Source organism: Anarhichas minor, unplaced genomic scaffold (genome assembly GCF_050575085.1).
Source record: "Anarhichas minor isolate MPS153535 unplaced genomic scaffold, ASM5057508v1 ptg000123l, whole genome shotgun sequence".
In the NCBI taxonomy this organism is placed as follows: Eukaryota; Metazoa; Chordata; class Actinopteri; order Perciformes; family Anarhichadidae; genus Anarhichas; species Anarhichas minor.
This window is the reverse complement of record NW_027466569.1, coordinates 939478-961463: the sequence shown is the minus strand read 5'-3', so window position 1 is coordinate 961463 and position 21986 is coordinate 939478. Positions and strand designations below refer to the sequence as shown.

Genomic DNA, 21986 nt, shown 5'->3' with positions numbered 1-21986 from the left:
TAGAACCAGCAGCACGTTTAGTTGATGCTGGTCAGTATAGAACCAGCAGCATGTTTAGTTGATGCTGGTCAGTATAGAACCAGCAGCACGTTTAGTTGATGCTGGTCAGTATAGAACCAGCAGCATGTTTAGTTGATGCTGGTCAGTATAGAACCAGCAGCATGTTTAGTTGATGCTGGTCAGTATAGAACCAGCAGCACGTTTAGTTGATGCTGGTCAGTATAGAACCAGCAGCACGTTTAGTTGATGCTGGTCAGTATAGAACCAGCAGCATGTTTAGTTGATGCTGGTCAGTATAGAACCAGCAGCATGTTTAGTTGATGCTGGTCAGTATAGAACCAGCAGCACGTTTAGTTGATGCTGGTCAGTATAGAACCAGCAGCACGTTTAGTTGATGCTGGTCAGTATAGAACCAGCAGCATGTTTAGTTGATGCTGGTCAGTATAGAACCAGCAGCACGTTTAGTTGATGCTGGTCAGTATAGAACCAGCAGCATGTTTAGTTGATGCTGGTCAGTATAGAACCAGCAGCATGTTTAGTTGATGCTGGTCAGTATAGAACCAGCAGCATGTTTAGTTGATGCTGGTCAGTATAGAACCAGCAGCATGTTTAGTTGATGCTGGTCAGTATAGAACCAGCAGCATGTTTAGTTGATGCTGGTCAGTATAGAACCAGCAGCATGTTTAGTTGATGCTGGTCAGTATAGAACCAGCAGCACGTTTAGTTGATGCTGGTCAGTATAGAACCAGCAGCACGTTTAGTTGATGCTGGTCAGTATAGAACCAGCAGCATGTTTAGTTGATGCTGGTCAGTATAGAACCAGCAGCATGTTTAGTTGATGCTGGTCAGTATAGAACCAGCAGCACGTTTAGTTGATGCTGGTCAGTATAGAACCAGCAGCACGTTTAGTTGATGCTGGTCAGTATAGAACCAGCAGCATGTTTAGTTGATGCTGGTCAGTATAGAACCAGCAGCATGTTTAGTTGATGCTGGTCAGTATAGAACCAGCAGCATGTTTAGTTGATGCTGGTCAGTATAGAACCAGCAGCACGTTTAGTTGATGCTGGTCAGTATAGAACCAGCAGCATGTTTAGTTGATGCTGGTCAGTATAGAACCAGCAGCATGTTTAGTTGATGCTGGTCAGTATAGAACCAGCAGCACGTTTAGTTGATGCTGGTCAGTATAGAACCAGCAGCACGTTTAGTTGATGCTGGTCAGTATAGAACCAGCAGCATGTTTAGTTGATGCTGGTCAGTATAGAACCAGCAGCATGTTTAGTTGATGCTGGTCAGTATAGAACCAGCAGCACGTTTAGTTGATGCTGGTCAGTATAGAACCAGCAGCACGTTTAGTTGATGCTGGTCAGTATAGAACCAGCAGCATGTTTAGTTGATGCTGGTCAGTATAGAACCAGCAGCATGTTTAGTTGATGCTGGTCAGTATAGAACCAGCAGCATGTTTAGTTGATGCTGGTCAGTATAGAACCAGCAGCATGTTTAGTTGATGCTGGTCAGTATAGAACCAGCAGCACGTTTAGTTGATGCTGGTCAGTATAGAACCAGCAGCATGTTTAGTTGATGCTGGTCAGTATAGAACCAGTAGCATGTTTAGTTGATGCTGGTCAGTATAGAACCAGCAGCATGTTTAGTTGATGCTGGTCAGTATAGAACCAGCAGCACGTTTAGTTGATGCTGGTCAGTATAGAACCAGCAGCATGTTTAGTTGATGCTGGTCAGTATAGAACCAGCAGCACGTTTAGTTGATGCTGGTCAGTATAGAACCAGCAGCATGTTTAGTTGATGCTGGTCAGTATAGAACCAGTAGCATGTTTAGTTGATGCTGGTCAGTATAGAACCAGCAGCATGTTTAGTTGATGCTGGTCAGTATAGAACCAGCAGCACGTTTAGTTGATGCTGGTCAGTATAGAACCAGCAGCATGTTTAGTTGATGCTGGTCAGTATAGAACCAGCAGCACGTTTAGTTGATGCTGGTCAGTATAGAACCAGCAGCATGTTTAGTTGATGCTGGTCAGTATAGAACCAGCAGCACGTTTAGTTGATGCTGGTCAGTATAGAACCAGTAGCATGTTTAGTTGATGCTGGTCAGTATAGAACCAGCAGCACGTTTAGTTGATGCTGGTCAGTATAGAACCAGTAGCATGTTTAGTTGATGCTGGTCAGTATAGAACCAGCAGCATGTTTAGTTGATGCTGGTCAGTATAGAACCAGCAGCACGTTTAGTTGATGCTGGTCAGTATAGAACCAGCAGCATGTTTAGTTGATGCTGGTCAGTATAGAACCAGCAGCACGTTTAGTTGATGCTGGTCAGTATAGAACCAGTAGCATGTTTAGTTGATGCTGGTCAGTATAGAACCAGCAGCACGTTTAGTTGATGCTGGTCAGTATAGAACCAGCAGCATGTTTAGTTGATGCTGGTCAGTATAGAACCAGCAGCACGTTTAGTTGATGCTGGTCAGTATAGAACCAGCAGCACGTTTAGTTGATGCTGGTCAGTATAGAACCAGCAGCATGTTTAGTTGATGCTGGTCAGTATAGAACCAGCAGCACGTTTAGTTGATGCTGGTCAGTATAGAACCAGTAGCATGTTTAGTTGATGCTGGTCAGTATAGAACCAGCAGCACGTTTAGTTGATGCTGGTCAGTATAGAACCAGCAGCATGTTTAGTTGATGCTGGTCAGTATAGAACCAGCAGCACGTTTAGTTGATGCTGGTCAGTATAGAACCAGCAGCACGTTTAGTTGATGCTGGTCAGTATAGAACCAGCAGCACGTTTAGTTGATGCTGGTCAGTATAGAACACGGAGCCGCTCAGCTCGATGTTAGTGAAGATTCAGTTTCTCGTGGACACGTGGAGGATATTTAAGGCGGACTGAAGGTGCAGTGGAGTCTCTTGAGTGAAGCTAAAAGCAGGAGGTTTTGATGCAGTTCAGAGAGCTGCATGCTGGGAGTTGTACCTCGTCAGCAGACGCGTACTGAAAGCTAAAAGAAGCCTAGAAGAAAACAAAAACAACACACAGCAACAAGACGAGAAACATGAGACACAAGAAGAAGAGCGTGCAACAGGAAACACCAAACACACCACAGGTCAAAGGTCACTTGTCTCCTGAATATCTTCTTAATAATTACAATACAAAGGAAGCATCTGATTGGCTGTTTGTGGAGGGAACCAGTGATGATGTCATACCTGCAGCTCTATATTTGAGAATTAACAATAAGATAAAAGATAATAAAAGATCATATTTCAGAGACTATGTTGGAACCATCTGAACATGACACACAGAACTACTCTACAAATAAACAAACTGTAAAACTGATCAAACTCAAAGCAGAATCCACCAAATACAGACAAACTATAACCGTGTGTTGATGTGTACATATGAATCTTAGAGGGTAGACATTTATGTGCACTAGTTTATATGTATATTGATTGTCTCTGAATTACTGTGTATATACTCCTGTATAAATAAGATGTATACATGTATACATGTATACATGTATACATGTATACATGTATACATGTATATATGTATATATGTATACAGATGTATGTAAATAATATCTGACCAGCAGCGACATGAGGAACTTGTGCAGGTAGACGATCTGGATGCAGCCCAGACGCATCGTGACCTTCCCGTCCACCCTCGACGTGTCGCTGTAGCCGTCTCCCTCTGTGGCCCCCGAGAACAAGGAGAGCCTGAAGCTGAACACCTCCTCGCCCATGATGGACACCGCCTACAGGGGGGGGGGGGGGGGGGGTCATTCTCATCCAAATAGCTGCTAATAATAATGACTTTAATGTCTTACTGAACCACAGTAAACAGAGAAGCACAGCGTCGTGTAAACGTGAGGGACCTTCGTGTGGACGGTTTTGGGGTTGACGTCGGTGACCACGATGTCTCGGAGTCGAGCGAACACCTCCGTCTCCTTCGCCTGCACCGACACCGACGCATCGATTCCTGCAGGAGTCACGTGACATTGTGAAGCTCACTCCTTCAGTCTGTGTGTTGTTTAGCGACATGATGATTTTCATACCTTGGACTCTGATGTCGGCGATGCTGCGGCGGTCGTCACACACCTCCACATGGAAACAACCCAACATGGCGAACAGCTTGAAGCTGAACACGCCGCCATCTTTGGCTCCTTTAGACACTGCAGAGAGAGACACGAGGGATTCAGAGGCCCTTCCCATCAAAGACAGAGACAACAATAGACAGACACACCTGTAGGGACTCACCTGTCCGGCCCTGTCCCGGCTTCTCCACCTGCTTTTTGGTATCTCGGTCTCGGCCGGCGGCGAGTTGCGGCGGCACGGCGCTGTTCAGGTAGTTTATGGTTGAGAGCAGAGCTTTGGTGTGAAGGAGGAAGTCCAGAGAGGAGAACTCCACCTGAAACACCAGCAGGTAAACAGCTGTGAGAACACCTGAGAAACACAAATGTTTATTACAAAACCTCCTCCTCCTCCCACCTTCAGTGTTTGCTCCGTGTTGTTGAACTGAGTCTGGAAGCTCGGACCGCCGGGGTCGGCCTGGAGGACGAGAGACACACAAACACAATGTTTATCAGTGTTTGTGTGTGTGTCAGTAAATGTTTCTTTATTTACTAATATATATATATATATATATATATATATGTATATATATATATATATATATGTATATATATATATATATATATATATATATATATACATATATATATATATATACATATATATATATATATGTATATATATATATATATATATATATATATATATATATATATATGTATATATATATATATATATACATATATATATATATACATATATATATACATATATATATATATATATATATATATATATATATATATATATACATATATACATATATACATATATATATATATATATATATATATATATATATACATATATATATATATATATATATATATATATATATATATATATATATATATATATATATATATATATATATATATATATATATATATATATATATATATATATATATATATATATATATATATATATATATATATATATATATATATATATATATATATATATATATATATATATACACACAGTGGCGGTAATGTAATTAGAGTCACTATCATGGGATAAAACTAAAGGTTTGATGTAGGCGAGTAAGTCTGTGTTCACCTTGATGAACTCCACCTTCAGCAGGTCTGAGCCCTGCTGCTCCGAGGTGCTGATCAGGTGGAGAGGTTTGTTCCTGCCGTCTGAAGAAAACACATTTTAGAACTTACCTATTAAAGCAGTAAGATGTTTGTTTGTTTTGTCTTTGTGTGGTTTGTTGACATCATTCTGATATTTATAAAAAATACAACAGAGACAAAAACTAATTTAAGTTCTGGAATAATTTCCATCAAGATGGAGAACAACGTTTAGTTTGTGAACATTTCCAGGAAGTAGACAATATCAAAAGTATTATAAATAAACTACATTTAGTCACTTCATGCGTGGATATGAGAACTATCTCGTCACAAAAATAATAAAGTAAATGCATCCAAGAAGCATTTTTAAGACAGATTGATTGTTTGAACTTCCACCGAAGGAGGTTTGAGATTCATTCTAGATAAAATGATGACGATGAAAAGGTGAAAACAAAACATTATATGTGTCCTCATACAAACCTATTAAATCTCATCTAAGAGACACTCGAAAAAAGACTTTAAATTACTATAAAGACAGTTATTAAGAGCACGTTAAAGTAAAGTCCTTTAGTTGAATATGAGATTAATATGCAGGTCAGAGGACGACCAGTTTTTTATCAGATGGAATATTTTTACATTTATTTGGAAGTTCCAATCATGATGTAAAGATATACGTTACCTGGTACGTCACAGTAGTCGAGTGTGACTCTGCGCAGGTATGAAGTGACGCTCAGGTCGAAGCTCCGCCTCTTCCCTTCAGCTCCCAGCTGACAGACGCTGAGGGACAGGACGGTCTTCTCCTGGTCCACCTGCCGGGTCAGCTCCAACAGCACCTGAACACACCACACACACACACTGTCTTACATGGAGTCACTATAAAACTCACATGATCATCTGAGACCAGAGGAAACTAACAAACCTCTTTGACTTCAAACTTAAAGTGAAGGTCAGTGAGTTCCTGACTCGAGCGCTGCTGATCCTCATCTGTCGACTTGTCACTGGCATCGTCATCTGAATCTGAAACCCAGGAGCACCAATAAATAAGTGTACGATGATTGTGTTTAACGGTTTAAAAGTAACAAACAAGATTAGTTACCCTCATGTGTCATGAAAATTAAGAAATACAGATGTGACTTTACCAACGGAATGAAGATACATATGTTTTGTCTTGAAAAGTTATTTTTCCTTTTTGTAATTCTTGGTTATGTATCAGTTAAACAGCCAATCAGAGAGCAGGCATAATTGACCTGTTTCCATGGTGTTCAGGAGGACGGGGTGAAGCTGGAGTGCTCGTGGTCTGGCCTCCGCCAAGGACAGCACCTGCAGCAGGAAACACACCCAAATATGGTGATAGATCCCCATCACTCCCTTAAACATACCCAACAACTCCTCAAATGTCTCCCCATCACTCCCCTAAACATACTCCACAAACTTCTCCCCTAAACATACTCCACAAACTCCCCAAACTTCTCCCCATCACTCCCCTAAACATACCCCACAACTCCCCAAACTTCTCCCCATCACTTCCCTAAACATACCCCACAACTCCCCAAACTTCTCCCCATCACTCCCCTAAACATATCCGACAACTCCCCAAACTTCTCCCCATCACTCCCCTAAACATACCCGACAACTCCCCAAACTTCTCCCCATCACTCCCCTAAACATACCCGACAACTCCCCAAACTTCTCCCCATCACTCCCCTAAACATACCCCACAACTCCCCAAACTTCTCCCCATCGCTCCCCTAAACATACCCGACAACTCCCCAAACTTCTCCCCATCACTCCCCTAAACATACCCGACAACTCCCCAAACTTCTCCCCATCACTCCCCTAAACATACCCGACAACTCCCCAAACTTCTCCCCATCACTCCCCTAAACATACCCCACAACTCCCCAAACTTCTCCCCATCACTCCCCTAAACATACCCGACAACTCCCCAAACTTCTCCCCATCACTCCCCTAAACATACCCCACAACTCCCCAAACTTCTCCCCATCGCTCCCCTAAACATACCCGACAACTCCCCAAACTTCTCCCCATCACTCCCCTAAACATACCCGACAACTCCCCAAACTTCTCCCCATCACTCCCCTAAACATACCCGACAACTCCCCAAACTTCTCCCCATCACTCCCCTAAACATACCCCACAACTCCCCAAACTTCTCCCCATCTGCTTAACTTTTAAATCACTTCTAAACTCCTCCTTCTAATCCTCCCGTTTGTCCACAAACTTCCCGTCAAACCCAAACTTTTGATCATCATTCTGCTTTGCTTTACCTCGTCACCACCCTAAAGTCTTGGAACTTGGTGCACATGCTCAGAGAGAGAGTTTTTAGTTACTGATCATTTCTTCTTCTTCTTCTTCTTTTGTTTTTAATGGCGGTTGGCAAACAACTTTTAGGTGCATTACCGCCACCCACTAATCTGGAGTGTGAACTAAGGAAAGTAATTATCTAATACCAAAACCAAACAAACACACACAAAATAAGACAAAATAAAATAAAATAAAACAAAACAAAATAACATAAATATAATTCCCAAATTCTATTCACTAGTCTTGTTGATTCTAAAAACTCCAAAAGAGGCTTCCAACACTCTTCACCAAAGCTTTTCTTTAATATATCAGTTATATTCTCCTCTCCCAACTCTCTTAGACCACTTTTTAATATTTCTCTCTCTGCCTCGTACCTCTGACATGACACTAAAACATGGTCCACAGTTTCCTCTTCATCACAAAATCCACACATTCCATTATTATGTTTTCCAATAGTCCACTAGGCCCTGCACTCCCAACCAATGGTTTATTTTTAAACAGATATCGTCCTTTGCTCCCTTTATTCCATTCATTCTGCCATATCTTTTTGATTTGACCCTTAATCACCACTTTAGCTTCTGACTTACTTATATTTAATTTAACAATATTTCTCCCACTCTTCAAAGCCTTTTTTGCTGCTTTATCCGCCTTCTCGTTGCCATCGACTCCAACATGAGCAGGGACCCACACAAATTTAACCACTATCCACATTTGATGGATTCTGTATAGTGCTTGTAGTATTTCATACAATAAATCCTCTCTGCATCTGGAGTGGCTGAATTTCAAATTCGTCAGTGCTGCACATGAATCTGATGCAATCACCACTCTCTCTGGCCTTACGTCCTCTACCCACTGCAATGCAATAACTATGCCCATCATCTCACATGCAAACACCGGCAAGTCATCACTCAGTCTCTTCCCACACTCGTACTGGAATTCTGGTATTACTGCTGCTGCTGCTGTTCTACCATTATTGGGGTCTTTTGATCCATCTGTATAAATTTGTATATAATTGTGATAATTCCTCCTGATGTATGACTTGATTATCCCACAGTTTACCCCACATTCATCTCTCATTGCTTCAAGGAGGCCAAGATCAACTTCAGGCTGTGGCAGTAACAAAGGAGGAATAGCTGGCAGAACCTCTGCAGGAGAATAACTCCTATCTAATATACCCAATTCCCTAGCCTTCTCCTTAGCAACCCAACCAAAGCTCTTTGTTAGCGTTTTTGTATGTTCCCAGCATGTCTCAATTGCCCTTACTGTTGGATGGTTGTTGTGTCCTTGTAAACTAGCCCAATAGGTCATCATTATCTGTAATCTTCTCAACTCCAATGGCATTTCCCCCATTTCTACCTGCAATGCTGGCACAGATGTTGTTTTAAAAGCCCCACTACATATTCTTAATGCTTGTGCTTGTATTACATCTAATTTTCCCAATAATGTTTTAGATGCTGACCTATAAGCCACACAGCCATAGTCTGTTACTGATCTTATCAACCCCATATATATAGCTTTCAAAGCAGCCCTGTCAGCTCCCCACTCTGTTCCCACCAAGCATCTCATTACATTCAACACCTTTTTACATTTATTAACCATTTTATCAATATGTACATTCCATGTGAGCCTAGCATCAAACCACATTCCTGAACATTTGTACCAGTCCGTCCTTTTCAGTTCCTTACCATATAAATACAATTTGAACTCAGTTCCAATTTTCTTTCTTGTAAAGAAAAGGGTATTTGTTTTTTCCACTGAAAATTTAAAGCCCCATTCCAATGCACACTGCTCCACTCTTTTGATTGTTTCCTGCATCTGTTTCACAACATATTCCACATTCCTACCTCTTTTCCACAGTGCCCCATCATCTGCAAATAGAGATCTCCCTATATTTTGTCCAACATTTTCATATACATCATCAATCATTATAGAGAACAATAAAGGACTAATCACACTTCCTTGTGGTGTTCCATTTTCCACCAAATGGCTGGCCGACAAACACCTTCCCACTCTCACTTCTATTGATCGACCAAACAAAAAATGTTTAACCCATCTGAACATTTTACCTGATGCTCCTAATTTTGATTAATAATCCCTCTTTCCACAGTAAATCATACGCTTTCTCCACATCAAAAAACACTGCTACCACTACCTCCTTACTCACTTGTGCCTTCCTCACCTCTGCTTCTAGACATGCTATTGGATCCATTGTTCCCCTTCCTTTTCTAAATCCACTTTGATACTTTGACCTAAGATACCTTGTTTCCAAATAATACGTTAGTCTTTCTGTGATCATTCGCTCCATGATTTTACACATGTGGGAAGTCAATGCTATTGGTCTATAGTTAGATGGATTAGTGGGATCTTTTCCTGGTTTTCTGATGGGTACTATAACTGCTTGTTTCCAAAGTTCTGGTAAATTTCCTTCCTGCCAAACTTTGTTAAACAATTGCAAAATCACCTCTAACTCTAAATCAGACAGAAGGTTCAACATGATGTAGCAAATCTGATCTTTACCTGGAGCAGTTAGCCCTGATTTTCTTCTGGCCCTTTTTATTTCTTCCAAAGTGAAGGGAGCATTAATTGCATCTTCCCTCTCTTCATCTGTTTCCAACAATTCTTTATTTGCTTCACTTGTTCTATGTCTTCCATTTAAACCCTCCTCTGACATATTACCAGAACTATGGACCTCAATCAGTGCTTTAGCTAACATTTCTGCCTTTGCTTCATCATTGATAGCCACCACTCCGCCATTTTCCAATACTGGATACCCCCACTCCCGTTTTACTCCACTCATTTTCTTTATCATCCCCCAAACTTGATTAATTGAAGTGCTTCTCCCTATTGTGTTACAAAATGATCTCCAATACTTCCTTTTAGTTTCTTTGATAGTTTTCCGTACTACTGCTTGCATTCTCTTGTACTCTATTAAATTTTTGAAATTGTGAGTGTTTTTTAAAACCTTAAAAGCCTTATTCCGTTTCTTTATTACCTCACTGCACTCATCATTCCATCATGGAACTAACTTCCGCCTCTTTGTACCGGTTTTCCTTAAAATTGTCTGATTGGCAGCTCCAATAATTGCATCTCTCACATTTTCATTAAATATTTCTATATCCTGTTCTCTATCTATATCTTTAAACCTTGATTCACTAATTTCTCTAAATTTATCCCACTGAGCCTTTCCAAATACCCACTTTTCTGCTGTATCTTCTGACCCCCCCTACTTCCTATTCCTACTCTACAGAAAATGGGGTAATGATCACTTCCAACAGTAGAATGCTTACATACCTCCCACACACAAATACCTGCCAATGACCATGATGCTATGGTCAGGTCTAAACTTGACTCATTACCTGACTTGTAATTCACTCTTGTGAAACTCCCATCATTTAAACATACAAGTCCCAAGGAGTCCATCACCTCCTCTACTATCAACCCATTCCTATCAGTCTTTTCCCCTCCCCAGAGAGTGCTATGCGCATTCAAATCACCACACCAAATGAACCTTCTTCTGTCTAGTCCCTTTATTGCCTCTAATGCTTCCAATTCCAATCGTTGACATGGATTGTAAAAATTTACCACAACCAAACTTTCATCCTCTAACCACACTTCAACAACTACATATTCTAGGTCTTTTCCTTTTTCTATTTCTCGATAAGAACTCCCTTGCCTAACAAAGGTAGCACATCCTCCCCCATTACCCCCTTCTCTATCCCTTCTTATACACACATATCCCTGAATCACAAAATCTAAGTTTGGTTTAAGCCATGTCTCTTCAACACATATTATATCTGCTTTATATTCTAACCCATTAAGAAAACCTTTACACTCTTGGCCATTTGCCAAGAGACTCCTTGCATTCCACTGTAGAATTAACATCATGACTAGTCCTGTGAACATGCTTCTTTGTTTAACTGTTCCTGTTTTTTAAGCTCTTCCTGGACAGCCATCCCAGTTATCCCATGAATATTTAAATATCTTGTTGCACTCTTTACTATTATTTCAATCTTCTCAGATCTCCCTTTTGCTTGGAATGTGCAGTTAACTACTTCCGCCATGAAATACACAAAGCTCTCCTTATTTACTGTCAGTACATTCCCATCTCCCCTTTGACTCTTTGTCCCAAGTTCTTCATTTGACTGTTGAGACGGTTCCTTCCTTGATATATCTTTCCCCCCCCTCTCCACTCTACTCTCCCTCTGAACCTTCTTTGCTGCTTCTGCATAAGATATATTCATTTTCACTTTTAGCTGCTGCACTTCCACTGCCTTCTTTCTCACTTCACACCCACCATAGGCCACACTATGTGCACCTCCGCAATTTGCACATTTGAGCTCTGTCCCATCCTCACATTTCCTATACTCATGCTCCCCTCCACATTTTCCACACTTTTGTTTCCCTTTGCACGCTGCCGCAATATGTCCATATTTTTGGCATTTGAAACACCTCAAAGGTGGTGGGACATAAGCTCTTACATTGTACCTCATATATCCCACAGTGACTTTAGCACGCAACACCCTCTCTTGGAAATCCAGCAACACTGACAAACTATCAACCCTCTCTCCCCCTCTTCTTGCTTGCAGACGTTTAATCACTATCATTTTTCCACCTCTTATACTTGATCTCAAATCCTCCACCTTTTCCTCCACTGGGATGCCATATATAACGCCTCTCACAAAGGGCCCATCACTTGTCTTCTTAGCGTTCTCAACCACCATGTTGCTCACTTTTTTCAGCTTCATTGCTTTCTCTCTCTGCTCCTCTTCCTAACACTTGATCAACAAGCCGCCATCACGCAGCACCTTCGCCATCAAAATTTCGCCAACTTCCTCCTTCAACCCGCGAGTCAGCGCCACCGGACTAACTTTCCTAATATCATTTCCTTCCCTAAATCTCAAAATTACTTTGAATCCCTCATTCTCAACAATCTTCCTCCTCATCACCCTGCCTTCCTCTCTGCCTTCCAAACTACCACCAGATCCACTATTCCGATTTCTAGCTCGTTTATTTTTCCCTACTTCAGTCCAGTTATCGTAATCCATATCCTCACTCTCCTCTCCATCACTATTCCCTCCCATCCTTAGTCCAGTCACAGATTAGTTTATGCACACTCCGCTGATACTACTTTTACAAGCTCTCCGTCCGTGAGTTACTTCCTCGTCCGCCGCGCCGTCTGCACACCTCACGACAGCCACCTGCTACTGATCATTTCAGTGGGCGTGGTCACAGTTCAACCAGACTGTACCAAGTGTACCTTCTCCGTGGGTGTGGACGGGGGGGACCCCATGTTGGGGAGCGGGATGCTGTCGACCAGATTCAGAACGTGGTGGATCTTCTGGTCTGAGATCTTGACGTGCAGCAGCGGCAGCTCCCCTGACACCTTGAACCTGGACGCACAAACACCCCCGATATGATTGAAATAACATGCAGGCCAGTGAGCAGAGAGATCGGACACCTGTCCACAGGTAAAAGTCGTACCTGGGCATCCTGGCGTCCTTCTCCACCATACACTTGGCCAGCTGGACGGTGAAGTCCATCGGCTGGAGGATGTGCTGGACCGATGAACCCTGCAGCCGAGCCGACTTCCAGGCCTCACCTGGAAATCAATTACAACAACAATAAAATATGGAAGCAGTTGTGTATTTGTGTGTGTGAGAGTATTAGTTGTGTACCTGATTTGCTGTAGAGCACCTGAACTCGTCGTAGCTCCACGTTGTATCTCACGTAGGCTCGATCCATGATTTCCTCCAGAGAGGAGAAGGAGGACGAAGATGAACCGCTCTGCTCAACGCTGTTCAACTACACACACACACACACACGTTCAACCAAACCTAATAAACTGAACACAAACAGCTGTGAAATCAAACCAACATCTGGAAAGTAAAAACAACAAATCAACTATTTTCCTCGGGATAAAGAAAGTTCTGTCTGTTCAGCCCAAAGAAAAATAAGGGTTAGGGTTGTTTAAAAACAAAAACTTTGATTCCACATATTATGTAAACTCAAATATAAAAGTGAATTTGGGTTAACAAATAAATAAATAAAACATCTGGATGCAAAGCAAAATAAATTGGAGCGGTGCGACCCCAAAAATCTGAATACAAACCCGGAAGTTTGGCTAAAATTCCCCCAAATTTAATTTCAGTACAAAATAAGCTGTGGGGTTTATCCTCGGCACCAGGAAAATGTAAAGCTACGATCATTAAAAACCATGACGACATTCAGGTGAGCTTTGTTTTTAAAATCATTTTAAACTTCTTTGACTGGAAATAAAAAAATAAGAACTGACCTGTAAGCTGCCAAAGTCTACGATGATGAGGTCCGACATGCTGCTGTAGAAACCAGCCTTGGGTATGAGCAGGTAGGACGGCTTCAGGTCAATCCTCAAGTCCAGGACCTTCCTGGTCTCAATGATGTGAGACAAACCTGCAAAGATGAGAATCCATCAGAGTCCTGATGAGGTCCGGATTGTCCTCTATTGGATCAAGTGAAACCAGAATCCACCAGAGTCCTGATGAGGACCAGACTGTCCTCTACTGGATCAAGTGAAACCAGAATCCACCAGACTCCTGATGAGGACCAGACTGTCCTCTACTGGATCAAGTGAAACCAGAATCCACCAGAGTCCTGATGAGGACCAGACTGTCCTCTACTGGATCAAGTGAAACCAGAATCCACCAGACTCCTGATGAGGACCAGATTGTCCTCGACTGGAAAATCTTTGATTTTTCTTTTGTTATTTGCAATTTTCAAAACATATTTAAGATTCAATTCAGACTCAAAGGTGTTTCTGATTGGAGAAGCAGTTTAAATACTGGATTCAGACTCTGTTGTTAGACTCAGCTCTAAACAGTCAGACTGGACTTAAATCAAAACTCTAGACTTTAATAACAATCATAATCAGACTCAGCTGTAGTTTCAGCTCAGGGAGATTCATCCTCTGGGGAACATGAACGCTTGGTTTAAACGTTGTGACTCTAAAACCTTTTAATACATTATTTTAACTGACCTGTGGCAGTTTTGTCTTTGATCTCCTCCAGTTTGGAGAGCGTGGCCAAGGTCAGGACCTCCAGATCGACACCTTTCCCGGCCTTAAAGAAGTCCACCACACTGTTCACCGTCAGCTGGAAAGAAAAAACTATTCGCTGAAATTGTTCCTCACAAACAGACACAAAAAAACTGACTCGAGTGATCCGAGGTTTACTGCGTCATAGATGATCTCGACGGGCTGAGAGTGGACTCTGAGCAGCTGGTCGGCGGCGGACTCCTCGGGGTTCAACTCGAACACGACGTCGAGCAGCGAGGAGGACGAGTCTCCCACCGAGGCGATGAGCGAAGGCACCTCCCCCTGCTGCTGTAGACCTGTGACGAACCAGTGCTGCAGCGCCGCCTCCACCCTGCAGGTAGGACAACACATCACTATAGACGCTACACAAGGGGATCCAACCTGTGGTGCTATGGGGGGGTAGAGACTCACCTGAAGGCCTGCGCTCCGGGTCTCTGAGATATTTTGGTGCTGAGGTCGATCATCTGGATTTTGAGGATTTCCGGCACATCCGGCTGCTCTCTGACCGTCACTGAGGTGCTGAACAACTGGAAGCTGACGACCACTGCAACATACTGAAAACACACACACACACACACACACACACACACACGGGTTAAACCTGGTTCACCAACCAAGTCCTGGTTCTACTTAAACCAGGAATCCACTTGAAACTGAAGGACAGAACAACCACTATGTTGAGGATTTATCTGATTTGTTACACACTGAACAGTAGAGGAGCTCAACATGTGTCCTGGAGGAAACATGGTGCAGTCATTCAAATCTAAAGGGGTTCATCCTCTGAGGAGCAGGAAGGAGATCGGTTAATTTCATAGAAACCTGTCCATTAGATTCTAACACTACTTCCATGTGTGTGTGTGTGTGTGTGTGTGTGTGTGTGTGTGTGTGCTGACCTGCTTGGGTAAAGTCAGGTTGTGAGAGCTGCCGCTGTAGCCGATGGCGGTGTAAAGTTTTTCTTTCTCCTCAGCCGTCAGGAGGTCGTCCAACCCCGAACCTGAACACCAGAGGAGTAATACACAATGTTGCAAGTACTTTTTAATCAAGTGCTGCACTTCAGTACATCACTAGGGGTACTTGTACTTTACTCTAGTCTTGTATTTTCATGGTACTTTCTACTTCTACCTTTAGTCACTTTACAAATTAAGATTTTTACACACAAAAAATATGAAGAGTTTCAAAAATATTCCCAAGAGTTTATAGAAGTCCAGCTGAGAGAATAATGAGCATAATCATTAGTTAACAAGTTAAAAAGAGCTCCAGCATAACAAACTACTCTCATAATAAACCCATGAGTAGTTTAATGATAGAATATTTAATAGAACAGTCACAGTTTTTATACATTTTATTGATTATACTGACGTACTTTTACATGAGAAACATTTTTACAGTACATTTTAAGTGAGGTATTAATACTTTTACTGCAGCAAAGGGATCTGAAAACTTCCTCCAACACTGTCTTTTCGTCAACTTGTATTATCAATATTATTATTATTGTACTAGCTTTAAGGATTTTTTGAAAAATGTAAAAGACTTAAAGACTTAAATGACTAAATTAGTTTTTTGTATTTAACATGAGCCGTGTTTTCCATTCATATTTTTATGCACATTTTGAAATATGCCATTAGAAGATAAGAGTTGATGCACTAAACAGGATGTGAAGAAACACCTGAATGAGTTGTGACGCAGCGAACATTCAAGTCAAATCACCGATCAGCTGTTTTATGACGTGGACGTCTTCCTGGATATTCATTCATATCGTCTTCGTCTCCAAACAGACATGAAACATGGACAACACTAGCGGACATGAAAGAACTATTAGAACTCGCCCGACTGAGACTAATCCTGGATTTATTTGCTCCAAACTGGTTGAGTTAAACAAACTGACTTGTTTCTGATCAGCTGTTTCTTAGAAAAGAGAAAATAAAAGTGAGATTATATTCCACTGAGCCCGCGCCTCCAGTCATGGCTGACTCTCTAGTTCATTATGATCTTATTATTACTCATCATAGCTCCAATAAAGGTTTGGAGTTTGAATAAACTTGATGATGACGATGAGAGGTGTGTCTTCTCACCCTGAAGTCATTGAAGATAATTAGACATAAATATAATATGTGTAATTATATACACCGAATATGGAAAACAACTCAATTTCAATGCCGTTATTTCCACTTACTCTCCGTCTCCTTGTTCTCCTCTGGCTCCTGCTCCTCCTTCTTGGCCTTTTTACCAAAGAAGCCGCTGAAGAATCCTCCTCCTCCTCCAGGCTTCTGCCCCCCCGCCGCCTTCTTCCCCACCACCTTCTGTCCCGACCTGATCACCTGGAAGAGGAAGAAGAGTAAGGAGGAGGAGGAAGAGGAGGCTCTAGTTAAACTGGACTCTGGTGAGGGATGGTGTTTACCTCCATGTGGGCCTGCTGCCGGATCAATGTGATGTTGAAGACGTCCAGAACTTTCTCCAGATCCTGGTGAGACAAACAAACTCCAGTTATTCCTGAGACTGTACGAGCAGAGCTTCAGATCTGAGGTTGAATCTAGTGCGTTTGTTTTACTGACGGTGTTCAGGCCGGTAGCAAACCTCAGCTTCTTCAAATACTCAGAATATATTATATATATCTCAGATACATTGCGTGTGTTGGGTGCAGTCAGGTATTTGTGCTGATTAAGCCAGATGTTGTGTTCGTGGTGCGTTCAGGGGCACCTGGATGTGTCGCTCGGTGTCCTGGCTCGGCTTGTTCTGGCTCAGCAGTTTGGCCTTGTAGGCGGTCTTGTAGGCTTTCAGGTTCTCTCTGTGCTTTCTGATGCTGGACCAGGACCACATGTGACCCAAGCGTCTGATGTGGACCTCCAGGATGCTGTTGAAGCCGTACCTCCACCTGGCAGGAGCACGGGAAAGAAACAAACACCCCCCCAAAACCTTCAGGTGAGACTTTGCACCTTGAGTGCAGACTAGAGGTCTGCACTGAACTCTGGAGCCTGTAGGGGGCGCTGACAGGAAGTCAAAGTCAAATTCTAGACTCTACATTGAATTGTTCGTCTTTCTCTCTGACATTAAGATTTGTGTTGAACTCACCAGAGTTTGGCGTTTTGGTGGACGGGGGCGTCCGGCCTGAACTTCCTGTAGGGGGCGTTCTTCACCATGTAGTCGATGGACTCCAGCACCTCCACCATGGTCACGTACTGCAGAGGACCACAACACACTCGTCTCACCCGTCTGTCTCTCTTTGACTCGTCAAGATAATAATAATAATAATAATAACTTTATTTATACAGCACCTTCAAAAACAGAGTTTACAAAATGCTTTGACAGACAAAATCAGCAAAAACAAGACGATAATAACGAGAACAGAAAGCTCGATAAAAATAAAAGTGTGTTTTAAGAAGTGATTTGAAAGAGATTACTGATTCTGCGAGCCTGATCTGTGGCGCCGGACCGGCTCTCTGGTGCTTCAGTTTTCTCTCCTCGTCAGGAGGAAGTTGAACATCTCAAAAGTAACTTCTCAAACGTTCTCACTGCTTTTCTTTGTTATTGAACCGGAGAGCTTTACTGAGCTTTTAGTTTATAATATCTGTTTTGTTGTCCTTGTCCCTGGCTGTTAGTGATACTTCTGACCGTCTCACATCACGTTACCTGTGGTTTGGTCATCTCTATGGCGATGTTCTGGACCTCCAGGTGAAGGTTTGCTTTTGGAGTTTTCAGCTCCAGCTCAGCATTCGGGTTGATGCACATTTTAGCCGAAGCGAAGATCGGCTTGAAAACTACAAACAAAGTGAGAAAGGAAGTGTTGATATGGATGAAACACCCAGCTGAAAACAAACACATTATGTTCAGTGTTTATGTGCAGGCTACAGGTCCCTGTGAGGGTCAAACTGTGCCCACAGAAAAACGAGACAAAAACTATAATTGACAACTTTGTCTTTTGTTTCACAATGAGACTAAAACAAGTTTCAGTCAAACATCTAAATCTTCCTCCAGATGTTCACTGAAGAAATGTCTCTTTGTTCTGAGCGGTTAATATTAATAAATAATAATAAAGTGATGAACTCACTGTACTGATAGTGAGGAAGCTCCTGATCTTTACTGCTGATTCCACACTTCAGCTGATTCTGGAGGAGGAGGAGGAGGAAGAGGAGGATTATTAGTTGCAGTAGAGAGTTTAAAACACAGAAACAGTGAATGTGATGAAGAACAGAGTTCGATTACAAATTATTACAAATTATAATAATTATTATGATAACATTTATGTCACGAATATGTAATCGCTCTACCGTAGCTCCATAAGCTATCAAATAAAGTGCGATCCTGATTCCTTATTACTTCAATACGTTATCTGTCCATCACAGAGTTTATGTATGTTTATGTTTATGTTTATGTAAAATCAAACTTTATACATCAACATAGATCTTGTGAGGACTCTGGCAGTTGTGTTTTCTTTTGGGTTGACCAGAAAGCAAAAATGGATTGATTGGTTTGTTAGTTGGTCTTAGTCGGTCGATCGTTTGGTCGATTGATTGGTTGGTTGGTCTTGGTTGGTTGGTTGGTTGGTCTTGGTTGGTTGGTCGGTCTTGGTTGGTTGGTCGGTCGGTTGGTCTTGGTTGGTTCGTCGGTCGGTTGGTTGGTCTTGGTTGGTTGGTTTTGGTTGGTTGGTCGGTCGGTTGGTTGGTTGGTCGGTCTTGGTTGGTTGGTCGGTCGGTTGGTTGGTCTTGGTTGGTCTTGGTTGGCCTTGGTTGGTCTTGGTTGGTCTTCGTTGGTCTTGGTTGGTTGGTTGTAACCATAGTTGTAACTCTGCTGACTAATGAGATTGTTTTTGTCTAAAACAAGACAAACAGCATTGACTCACCACGATGTCTTCCCATGATCCTTTGTAAAAGATCGGACTGTTGACGTTCCAGTAGGCGCAGAGACAATCCAGACGGCCGAGCTGACACAAACAAACACACAAAGAAGTCAAAAACAATGAAAAACTACAGTCACAGAGGCCGATTGTTTCTACATCGCCCCATCAAACTGACCAACCAATCACATCACAGAACACTGTGACACAAACATTCAACTTCAGCTCATTTTAGGGTGCAATCACTTTTGTTTACTGAAACCAATGGGAAAACGTTGAATCATACACTTCTAGAGACTTTTACTGGGGAACATCTAGTAAGTACTAGTTACTAGTAACCCCTTTCACCTTATAGATGATCTTTGCTGCTTCGTTCAGGATGCACGACTTCCAGTTTTCATCAGTAGTCTGAAAAAAAAGAAACAAACAGCGGGTCACTCACACCATAGTCTGTATACAATAAGTGGACGTAGTCATTGTGACGTCTCTCATGGGTTTGTGGACAAATTCAGAGATTTTGCCGTTACCATCTTGGATTACGGCTGTTGCCACCTTGTTTTTTTGCAACCAGTGAACAACATCATTTACTAAATGAACATCATGCTGTATTGAAGAAGACTTGAAACTAGAGATTGAGACCATAAACTCATGTTTACAATGTTTACTGAGGTAATAAATCAAGAGAGAAGTAGAGTCATTTTCTCATAGACTTCTATACAACCAGAGGAGTCGTCCCCTGGTGGACAGTAGAGAGGATGCAACTTTAAGAGGAAAGTACAGAAGTAGGAGGAGTTACCTGCAGGCTGAGCTCTGACAGAGTGACTCCCATAGACAGGGGGCGCTGTGGGTCTGACAGCTGAAACAAACAGTCACATGACACTCACAGGTTAGACCTGGTCCACCTGTCCGTCAGAACAATGACATCACACTGAAATGTGTACACCTGGACAAAAACACAGAGCCTGAACCTCAACCTCAACCTAGATCAGAACCAGAACCTGGACCGGTACTCACGTCGTCCTCGTAGCGCAGGTGGATGCTGCTGATCTTCACCTGCAGGTTTTTGATCACCTGAGTCGCCAGTTTCTCCGCGAACGTGTCCTTCTTGTTCTCCTGAGGCTTTTCTGAAATCAACACAAGACCATGAAGAGAGACCAGTCCTGAGACCCGAGACCAGAGCGTCTGTCAGCTGATCAGACCTGGACCTGAACAGACACCTGGAGACCAGGATGTCCAGACCTGGACCTGAACAGACATCTGAGACCAGGATGTCTGTCGGCTGACCAGACCTGGACCTGAACAGACACCTGAGACCAGGATGTCTGTTGGCTGATCAGACCTGGACCTGAACAGACACCTGAGACCAGGATGTCTGTTGGCTGATCAGACCTGGACCTGAACAGACACCTGAGACCAGGACATCCGGACCTGGACCAGGTGAAACACAGTGAAATCAGAAAAACCTCACCTGCTTTGTTCTCATGCCGTTTCAGCTTCTTTAAGCCTTTTCTAGGCTTTTTATGTTTTTTAGATCCTTTTGGGACTTTTGGCAGCGTTAAAGAGAGAGAGAGCAGTTAGTGACAGAAAGCCCGAAAAACACAGACAGGAAGCAGGACGCAGAGACAGAAGCTGTGTTGTTCTGTGCCAGAAAATAAAATACAATATGGCGTTAATAGTTTAGCTTAGCCTTCTTCTTGCTAACCTCAGGAAAGCTAATGTTCCAGCTCTCCGGAGCTCTCATCTGCTCCGCCCACAACAATACGCCTTATGTTTACCAACACAATGTGGTCTATAAAGACCGTGTTACACATCATTCTGTGTGTTACTGTGTGTGTGTGTGTGTGTGTGTGTGTTACCATTGTGAGGATCCTTGTAAACAACACTCTCCAGGCTGAACAGCAGATCTCCAGTTTGAGACGCTGACAGCAAACGCAGCATGAACATAACGGACAACATGTTAATACATTCATTCATTCACTCATTCCGTCATTCATTTACTCATTCATTCACTCATTCATTTACTCATTCATTCCTTCCTTCCTTCAATCCTTCATTCCTTCAACCCTTCATTCCTTCCTTCATTTCTTCATTCCTTCATTTCTTCATTCCTTCCTTCAATCCTTCCTTCCTTCATTCATTCAACCCTTCATTCCTTCAACCCTTCATTCCTTCCTTCATTCATTCCTTCCTTCATTCATTCCTTCCTTCATTCATTCCTTCCTTCATTCATTCCTTCCTTCATTCCTTCCTTCAATCCTTCATTCCTTCATTCCTTCCTTCAATCCTTCATTCCTTCAACCCTTCATTCCTTCATTCCTTCATTCAAGCCTTCATTCATTCCTTCATTCAATCCTTCATTCATCCATCCATCCATCCAAACCGCTTATCCTGTTGAGGGTCGCAGGGCGCTGGAGCCGATCCCAGCTAACATTGGGCGAAGGCAAGGTACACCCTGGACAGGTCGCCAGTTCATCGCAGGGCACATATAGAGACAGACAAACATTCACGCTCACATTCACACCCTACGGGCAATTTCGAGTCTCCAAATAACCTAAGC

At 42.4% G+C, this 21986-nt stretch overlaps 1 protein-coding gene across 5 annotated transcripts in view; it reads right to left on the bottom strand.

Annotated features, from left to right (window-relative positions):
• The window catches only part of vps13c (vacuolar protein sorting 13 homolog C), a 64546-nt gene that overhangs the window by 37364 nt on the left and 5196 nt on the right, over window positions 1-21986 (bottom strand). For 3 of the 5 annotated variants that reach the window (XM_076083206.1, XM_076083202.1, XM_076083204.1), the window contains exons 6-33: window positions 20444-20553; window positions 20226-20285; window positions 19778-19837; window positions 19436-19516; window positions 18644-18701; window positions 18226-18353; window positions 17668-17774; window positions 17296-17470; window positions 16997-17059; window positions 16772-16916; window positions 15492-15592; window positions 15010-15152; window positions 14737-14929; window positions 14542-14656; window positions 13822-13958; window positions 13205-13331; window positions 13011-13128; window positions 12787-12919; window positions 6452-6524; window positions 6124-6221; window positions 5884-6037; window positions 5191-5270; window positions 4486-4545; window positions 4255-4405; window positions 4053-4169; window positions 3873-3976; window positions 3585-3752; window positions 2975-3010 (exon numbers count right to left, since the gene is read on the bottom strand). In XM_076083206.1, coding sequence (XP_075939321.1) covers window positions 2975-3010; window positions 3585-3752; window positions 3873-3976; window positions 4053-4169; window positions 4255-4405; window positions 4486-4545; window positions 5191-5270; window positions 5884-6037; window positions 6124-6221; window positions 6452-6524; window positions 12787-12919; window positions 13011-13128; window positions 13205-13331; window positions 13822-13958; window positions 14542-14656; window positions 14737-14929; window positions 15010-15152; window positions 15492-15592; window positions 16772-16916; window positions 16997-17059; window positions 17296-17470; window positions 17668-17774; window positions 18226-18353; window positions 18644-18701; window positions 19436-19516; window positions 19778-19837; window positions 20226-20285; window positions 20444-20553 — 3095 coding nt within the window. The remainder of the gene's footprint in view (window positions 1-2974; window positions 3011-3584; window positions 3753-3872; window positions 3977-4052; window positions 4170-4254; window positions 4406-4485; window positions 4546-5190; window positions 5271-5883; window positions 6038-6123; window positions 6222-6451; window positions 6525-12786; window positions 12920-13010; window positions 13129-13204; window positions 13332-13821; window positions 13959-14541; window positions 14657-14736; window positions 14930-15009; window positions 15153-15491; window positions 15593-16771; window positions 16917-16996; window positions 17060-17295; window positions 17471-17667; window positions 17775-18225; window positions 18354-18643; window positions 18702-19435; window positions 19517-19777; window positions 19838-20225; window positions 20286-20443; window positions 20554-21986) is intronic. The other 2 variants (XM_076083203.1, XM_076083205.1) reach the window with 1 other exon arrangement.